The 8832-nt window shown below is 42.1% G+C and overlaps 1 protein-coding gene across 1 annotated transcript; it reads right to left on the reverse strand.

Annotated features, from left to right (window-relative positions):
- Positions 1–30: 30 nt before the first annotated feature.
- LOC311099687 (FERM domain-containing protein 8-like) lies at positions 31–7977 on the reverse strand. Its single transcript, XM_084140405.1, has 11 exons — positions 7831–7977; positions 7391–7478; positions 7091–7258; positions 6478–6579; positions 6134–6192; positions 4416–4582; positions 4061–4276; positions 3812–3935; positions 3459–3608; positions 3113–3326; positions 31–1792 (listed from the first exon to the last, which is right to left on the reverse strand). The coding sequence occupies exons 2-11, from the start codon at positions 7476–7478 to the stop codon at positions 1680–1682; spliced, it is 1401 nt and encodes a 466-aa protein (XP_083996531.1). The 5' UTR covers positions 7831–7977; the 3' UTR covers positions 31–1679.
- Between the last annotated feature and the right edge of the window lie 855 nt (positions 7978–8832).

The raw sequence follows: 8832 nt of genomic DNA on the forward strand, positions 1-8832 counted from the left end.
GAACACAAGATCAAGACACTAAGACTCAAATATGGACAAATGTTTTTATTGTAAAAAGAAAATGCAAAAACTTTGATAGTTGTTTCAAATAAAAACAATATAAAAATCTCATTAGTTTTCCCTCACTGTTTTGACAAAACAGTACAAAGCTGAATAAAAAGGTTTTATGGGTTTGACTAAACCTACAGCCACTGGTTTAGTTTGGTAGTGCACATTATATAAATGACAAAGGAACGAAAACAGTGAAGTTAAAGGGTTTGATATATTTGACAGTCTCAATGTGTACACACAACAAGAAGTCGTGTAAATGTATAGCAAACAGAGCAGATAAAATGAATACAGCAACATTCTGCTGATCATGTTTAACAGACAAACAAGCCCACATAAATACCAGGTTAGTCTCAATGGCCAAATTATTACTGAAACAAAAGGCACTTGGTCTTTTTATACAGCAACTGCATTGAAAAATAATAAGGTTTCAAATTACCTATTGTCTAATTTGTGTGAGAAAGACAGAGATAGGTGTATGAGAGTCAAAAGATAAGGTATTACTCCAATAATAATACAAAATAATTACCAAATGTAAAAACGCTACAGTATTTCAGATATAAACAGTGCAGTCTTAAGATATTGAGTCACGTGCACATAAAGCAAGTGAGTACACTACAATCGTTTTAAAATAATACAACATGAATACATAGCTTGACTTAGGAACAATTAATTCGACCATTTTGTTTTTTGATCCCGTTTGCATAATTGACAATATCAGTTCTAACAGTGGAAACCACATTCTTCAGTTTGATGCAATTTAATGTTCATACAAAGATATACAGTAGAATCGCTCCTCTCATACTGACACACTGAGGAGAGGCCAGCAGGAGAAGTGTCATCAGGAAACTCTTCTTGAATGGACAGCTCCTAAGTCAAGCTGCTCTTGCATGTTGTACAATATAACAATAACAAAACATGGAATCTGAAACCACTTGGATAAGGGTGCAGTCTGGAATATGGAGAATGGTTGACCTTGTCATTTCTGGGAGGAGGACGCAGATACAGTCCATGATGACCATGAGAGACTGAGTGTTTAGCACAGAGCAGCATAGACTACCACAAGATAAATGTTTGTTTTGGAACAAAGACTGAGGTTTGAACAAGATATAGTTGCAGAGCCTTCAATATCGCCCTCCTGTTAGACAATACAATGCCCTGTGTTGTTTGGTTTCCAAGAGTGTTGCATACATCTCAATGGATGATACTGTATGTAGTCATAGTACATACATTCCATCTGAGGGAGAACAGTAATAAAGGTCCCCTATCACAAGGGTAAAGATACAAGGTGGTGCTACTGTGAATGTTACCACTACTCAACAGTTTCATATTAAACTACAACTTCTACCAATAGGTAGCCGGTTCAACTTGACCTGTGAAGCAACGACACTCAACGTCACTTTGCAGCACCTAAAGAATGCCAATATTCTCATGTAACTTCATATACACAACAATTATGCATAAATATTTATTCACACTTAAATCCCACTCTTGGTCCATTGTGTTTTCACAAACAACAAGATAAACTCTCCAACTCCTTGCATATCTTTTTCTCTCTCTCAATCTCAATGTGCATGTTCAGTTTTGGTCTCCAGTTAGCATAGAGCAGTGCCTATACCGGAGATGGAGGCTCACCCTTGCTCCAAACTCTCTTCCACCTGTACTGCAGAATATGTGGGTGGTTGTGCCTGCCTGGTGAAGAAGGAAGCAGCTCTCTTTGGCTTCAGACGTTTGATTTCTTTACCTGCCCGGAGGACAACAAATACATTTAACAGTTAGTTTTACAACCTTACCTGATATCAAACAAGTGAAACTTACACTTCATGGCTAAAGGTATGTGGACACCTACTCGTTGGACATCTCATTCCAAAATCATGGGCATTAATATGGAGTTGGTCCCCCCTTTGCTGCTATAACAGCCTCCACTCTTCTGGGAAGGCTTTTCACTAGATGTTGGAACATTGCTGCGGGGACTTGCTTCCATTCAGCCATAAGAGCGCTAGTGAGGTTGGGCACTGATGTTGGGCGATTAGGCCTGGCTCGCAGTCGGCGTTCCAATTCATCCCAAAGGTGTTCGATGGCGTTGAGGTCAGGGCTCTGTGCAGGCCAGTCAAGTTCTTCGACACCAATCTTGACAAACCATTTCTGTATGGATCTCTCTTTGTGCACAAAGGCATTGTCATGCTGAAACAGGAAAGGGCCTTCCCCAAACTGTTGCCACAAAGTTGGAAGCACAGAATCGTCTAGAATATCATAGCGTTAAGATTTCCCTTCACTGGAACTAAGGGGCCTAGCCCGAACCACGGAAAACAGCCCCAGACCATTATTCCACATCCAAACTTTACAGTTGGGGCAGGTAGCGTTCTCCTGGCATCCGCCAAACCCAGATTCATCCGTCGGACTGCCAGATGGTGAAGCGTGATTCATCACTCCAGAGAACGCGTTTCCACTGCTCCAGAGTTCAATGGCGGTGAGCTTTACACCACTCTAGCCGACGCTTGGCATTGTGCATGGTGATCTTAGGCTTGTGTGCGGCTCCTCGGCCATGGAAACCCATTTCATGAAGCCGACGAACAGTTCTTGTGCTGACGTTGCTTCCAGAGGCAGTTTGGAACTCGGTAGTGAGTGTTGCAACTGAGGACAGACGCGCTACATGCTTCAGCACTCGGCGGTCCCGTTCTGTGAGCTTGTGTGGCCTACCACTTTGCGGCTGAGCCGTTGTTGCTCCTAGACGTTTCCACTTCACAATAACAGCACTTATAGTTGACAGGGGCAGCTCTAGTAGGGCAGAAATTTGACGAGCTGACTTGTTGGAAAGGTGGCATCCTATGACGGTGCCACGTTGAAAGTCACTGAGCTCTTCAGTACGGGCCATTCTACTACCAATGTTTGTCTATGAAGATTGCATGGCTGTGTGCTCAATTTTATACACCTGTCAGCAATGGGTGTGGCTGAAATAGCCGAATCCACTAATTTGAAGGGGTGTCCACATACTTTTGGTGTATATGGATGCTTAATACTGACTAAATGAATGGCATGCATGATTCCCCCTCCCCAGACTCACCGTTGTCCACGTAGCTGATGGTGTTCAGTGTATGGACCCGACTGCACACCACACTGCTCTGCCTGTGCAGTTTCCCACGGCGACCGTCCCTTTCTCCGTCACTGCCCCCCGCCTGTCCAGCAGTGACATCACCGTCTGTTTCCGTGGCCGCCCCTCCGTCGGCTGCAGAATGTAGCTCCACACAGAACTCGATAAGGCCGCTCATAAGCTCTGCCTAGAGGTACAAGGAGGGAATAAAGAATAGAATGAACTCTGGTCACTTCAAGGACATCTATGACCACCTACTAAGGAAAAGTACAATGAACTTATTTTTTTTAATAGAGAAATTATGTTTAGGTTTCATTACTTGTTTTGAGTAGATCTTCAGTAACTTGTTGACAGGGGTGCCGGCCTCCTCTCCATCGAATTCGAGCCACAGGATGTGTGAGTCACCCTCCCCTTCAGGGTAGCTGTGGTCCCAAGACAGCTCACTGAAGCGCAGGCCCAGGAGCACGTGCTGTCATGGAGTAGGGATGCATCAGAGAGAATGAGAGGCAGAAAGGGAGAGGGTTGGATCATTCAGTGAAGAGTCTTTCTGGATTGATAAAGGATACCTCTGGTTCATGCCAATTCTTAAATCACACACAGTAAAATAGGTAATATTCTGCTTGTTATGTAGAGGCGTTATCATTCATTTTAACTTGACATTCCAGGTCTCACCTTCTCTTTGATGTCCATTACATACACCCCCTCCAGACTGATCCCCACATTGACAGCTTTCCGTCCTGCTCTATGAAGAATCCCCTGGGCTGGCTTTTCGATCTCCCCCGAGAAGAAAGCACACCTGCACAGACAAAAATCGAACTCACACCAGTGAGACATGATGCAAGTGGCACATGAAGAAGATACAACTGTGAACGTGTTCCATGCACCATACAGTTGAGGCCATTTGTCCAGCTTGTTCCTTACCCGTAGTAAGGCAGAGAGTGGCATGTGCTGAGGTACTGGCGTAGACGCTGAGTGGGCTCCAGGGGGGTGCTGCCTGAGGTGCTGAGCTTGCGATATTCCTCCAAAAGGTTGTGCTCCAGCCCTGCCTGACGGCCCCCTTTCCCCCTCAGCGTAGAGAACAGCCCCCCACCTCCCCCTGAAACATGTGCAGGCAGGAAGGATATCAGCTTCTTCTCCCTGAGTGAGTTGGGAGAAGAAGGGCAATAATCAGGGTATGCAGCCAGGTATTATTTTATTTTTTAAATTAAATTTTAAAAAAAACACTACACAATAACTTCAGCAAGAGGCAGATGTTCAAATGCCTGGCATAGTTTACCTTAAAGCAGCAGTGGCTTTCTGGTGGTCCAGACCGACCCCCAGCTCCAGAGCAAAAGACAGTGCTCCCAAACCTGTCCAGGTCTCAGGGTCACAGGGGAAGCGGCCCGCGAGGATGTTAACCCGTGCCTCATCGTAAAGGAGTCTCAACACCCCCTCGTCTTCAATCTAGAGGGAAAGACCATGCAATGACGTGGAATATAGGAGGATCCAAACAGAAATAGGGGAGTTCGGGTCATTTCCATGTAAAAGGACCCATGAGCACCAACATGTGAAGTTCATAAGAGCATTTCAAATTGGGTGTCAAATGAACGCTAAGAGTGTATATTTGAGAAATTAAGGCATATACATACTTTTAAACCATTTTCCATCCTAAAATTAAGAATAAGCAATGGCTTTGATTTCTGGTCAAACAAATGGAAAAGGGGTCTTACAAAACATCTACCAGAAAAAGGCATATTAAATTAATCTAAAACACAATGTTGAAGTAAAGACCCCTGCCAACGAATAAACACATATTTAGTTTTGGATACGTTTTTCAGCCTTCTGTAAGTTTATGAAACACTGCCTTGTGCCTTAAAATTCCATTACCAAAACCACACATATCTTTAAGATATTTTCTAATTTCTCTCACTCATGAGGGAGGATAATGAAAGTTCCCAGAAGTAACAACTTAAGGTAGACCTATCAATTAGTTAGTGTTTTTACTGATATCAATTTTGTTTATGAATTATTAAGTGATTAAATCAAAAAATTCCGTTACCAATTTGTTAATGGAATTTCTGCAATTTAATTGGCTATAATGGAAAATCATTAGTAGTCAAACCAGAGTTGTGTTCACAAGCTTGGACAGCACAGTAAAGAAAAGTAGAGAATAGTAGAGTTCAGTACACTATAACGTACTGTAATTTACTTTGATGTACAAACTTTTGGTTCAGATTTGGTCCAGTCCAACCAAATTTGGTCTTGTTTAGGGACAGATCTCATTAAAATAGTCTTCAGTGTGTAGAATAATACCCAAATATGCAAAGGAGGATATTACATATGTATACCTTTGTGTACCTATTTAAGATACATCACCATGAAGAGAATTACATTCATAACCATAATTATGCATTTCTGTATAGTACAGATCAGGGACTCATTGTGAAATTCAGTTTACTACAATTCTGTTACCGGGTGTAAATCCACTTTACTTAGGCTACTGTAGTTCAATAACCAAAATAGATTTTTTCAAAGTCAATGTTTCATGTCATAGCTGACACCCCATTTGTTCTGCAGACATCGTTGAATCTTAATTTAGAGCAGATATTTAACACAATTATTTGGAAAACATGGACACATAAAAAACAAGAGGGAGATTTTACAGAAATTCTGTTACCAAACTTAGCATTTGCACAGTTCTTCCAGTAAAAGTTTTGTAAAATGTTCAGTGTAAATTGTTAAAAGTAGTCCTTGTGCCTAGAGTTGTATGGTTTGCATGATTGTTTAGCATACATTTTAAGTGTCTCAGCGCAATTCTGTTACCGTGGAATTCTTGTAACAAACGTAACCTTTTGTCTGAGGGTCGGTGCTAGAGTGCTCAGGGTATGTGTCTACGACCAGGAAAGTATAATGTATCCATTTGACAGTACAACCTTACTGATATTATTAAGGACAATGTTTTCCAACAGCTTCATGTTCATGTAAAGTTTAAGGAGAAAATGGAACAAGCAGTACCTGCAGCTCTTTAGACTTGGGATAAAACACATTCCTTCTGTACTGCAGGCTTGGCTCATCTGGAGAAAAAAGGAAAGAATCCAGCATGTGGAGGGTTTCCAGAACATTTCTATATGATGGCAGATGTACAGTTTAGGATTAGCGATGTTGGGTCAGAGTTAACAGGAGGTCAGGTTGACAAAGCAATATGAATTCAGCAGTGGGGATGAAAAAATAAAACATTTGGGGAAAAAATAACATGGATGGGAGACAAAATATTAATCTGCTAAAAATACATAAACAAATACAAAAGCTTACAAAAAAAACAGGCTCATCCCTACACACAGAGACACAGGCAGTCTCACCTTGAGATATGTCCTCCTCCGAGGCCTCAGTGAAGCGATACAGCAGGTCCTGCCACTGGCGGCACAGTTTGTAAGGCTGATGCTTCGGCTTTAACTGCAGTTCTGAGAGAGGAGGAAAAGGCAGGATGTAGACAACCAAATGTCATTATTTATGAAAGTATGAATAAACATTCTCATGGCATAACAAAGATCAAATAATTTTGGCATGACAAAGCATGCTAATCTTTCACACTATATCCACAAGCTGTAGACTTGGCCTACACTCATTTTGCTGTAGTGATCTCTTTCATATTTTACAAACAATGCCAGTCTTCCAGCAAGACAGCAGTTCAAGAGAGAAGCATACAAATGGGCAGTGTTCCGCTTATGGCCCAAGGGCTCTCTACAATCTTCACCAATACATGATACAATGAACCAGACCAGCCTCAGACAACAACATTCCTTTGTAATACAAATCAGCCCTCCTGCCCCAGATCAAATCAACAAAATGTCAAATGAATGAAGAATTACCCAGTTGTTTATTTTAAAACAACAGCATGTACAGCACAGCTGTTTGAGGGCTAGGGGGGGAGGATGAGGAAGGGAGGTGCATTACAGAGAGAGCTGTCATTACCGAGCAGAGGAGAGCAGAGCCAGAAGGCAAAGGCATCCATTGACGAATCAGGAATGTGGAGAGCCTCTCGGACACTGTGGCCTAGCTCCTGGACACTCACACAGCCAACCCCCTCCACACACAGGTGTACAGCACTGTCACCCACCAGGTACACAAGCACATCTTGAGCTGTAGGAGAAAACACACAGGGAGGGAAGTTGACGCAAAACACCATCTTGCATCTTCCAAATAATAAACACACAGAGGGACAAAATAATATTATACTGTAAACACCAGACTGAAAGAAAAAAGGTTACTGACCGCGGGTGACAGAGGAGGCCACACTTCCCCTCTGTGATTTACCCTCCGATGGTTCTGGAGGAAACTTCCCACACTCATCTCCTTCCATCTGTGTGGGACACAAAAATCTTTTTTTTATAAAAAAATAAAACAAAAAAACAACGTTATCCAGCAAATTCACTGTGACATACTTAACGTTAGCCATCTCAGAAGCTAAGTTGGTTGCTAGCTGCTAATTATATTCAATATCAAGGCTTTGATTTTACTCGTCGTTGTTTAGTCGTAAGAAAATAGTTACAGCTACCGTTAGCCAGTCAGCTAGTTTTGACTGGCAGGATAGCGACATTTCACATCTAGCACCCTGCGCGAAGTCAGAGATAACTCACGTACGAAGGGCTAACATGTTAGCTAGCTACCTAGCAAGAAGTCAGCGGTGCGCTAAACCAGTGAGATTCAATTACCTTATTTTACTGAAGAGGTGGTATTGACAGTGCACAAAATAGTATAAAAACTCAGTATTTTGTCACAACAACTTCAACAGTTTACCAGCAAACTGACAACTCTGGAGAACTGCGCCCACCGCGGTCCAAACCCCAATCCGGAAGTGTCGAGACAGTAAAAACAAATGTTTTATAAGTAAACCAAGATAGACCACAGCCTGTCGTTTCTAATGGGAACAAATTAGTCATAGTGGGCAGAACAAGCAAGGAGGTGGGCAGAGCCAAGCAGGAGCTAGCGAGATCCTATTGGTGTGTTCTACTAGCCACATCTGCATATGTCCGCTAGGAAACCACTCCTCTGTGCAGTGCGCGTGTGCAATAACTCAATTCTCCTTTGCGCACGTTCTAAACAAGGCGATTTAAAAAAAAAATTTGCAAAGGGTAAAGTCTACAAAACTTAGTCCACTCTTTTCATAACAGATTCTAGTTTTGGGAACAGAAAACTGTATTGAGATCAAATTATTAATCGATGAGAACATTTGCAGAATGTCGGCCCAAATCCATCTCGTTCCATCTTCTCCCACTGCCCGCCATCGGGCTTCCTCTCACTACCATATTTGGTAGTGAGTGGAAACGCCAAGCGGATGCTTCACATTTATACATCCAGTGAAATATCTGTCTCATTGTTCTGTGGTAAAAATGTTCATATTAATTGTTGTTGTGCAGCTCAACTATTATGGTACATTACCGCCATCTATCGTTCTGGAATTGTAGTATGTTGCTTAACTATTATACTGTGTTTAGATATAAGTGAGCAATTATGCTAAAATGAAAAGGCACTGTGTCTGGAGCAGAAGCAATACCATTGAACTCACCTTATAGGCCGAATGGGATAGGGGAATCTCTGTCTAGCCTATTGGAAATAAATCAGGGTTATTTCTCTACTAGATAGAAATATATACATTATGTATATTAGGTGCCAGAAAGGGTCGAGATTGTCTAGCCCAGATGATTTGTAGGGGT

Source organism: Coregonus lavaretus (genome assembly GCF_964263955.1).
Source record: "Coregonus lavaretus genome assembly, chromosome: 24".
Lineage (NCBI taxonomy): Eukaryota > Metazoa > Chordata > Actinopteri > Salmoniformes > Salmonidae > Coregonus > Coregonus lavaretus.

Coding starts and splice junctions, on each gene's coding strand:
- LOC311099687 (XM_084140405.1), bottom strand. CDS start 7,478: ATGGAAGGAGATGAGTGTGGGAAGTTTCCTCCAGAACCATCGGAGGGT. Junction 4,583..6,133: donor CCAAGTCTAAAGAGCTGCAG/GTACTGCTTGTT, acceptor CTTTCCCTCTAG/ATTGAAGACGAGGGGGTGTT. Junction 1,793..3,112: donor CATCAGCTACGTGGACAACG/GTGAGTCTGGGG, acceptor TCCTCCGGGCAG/GTAAAGAAATCAAACGTCTG.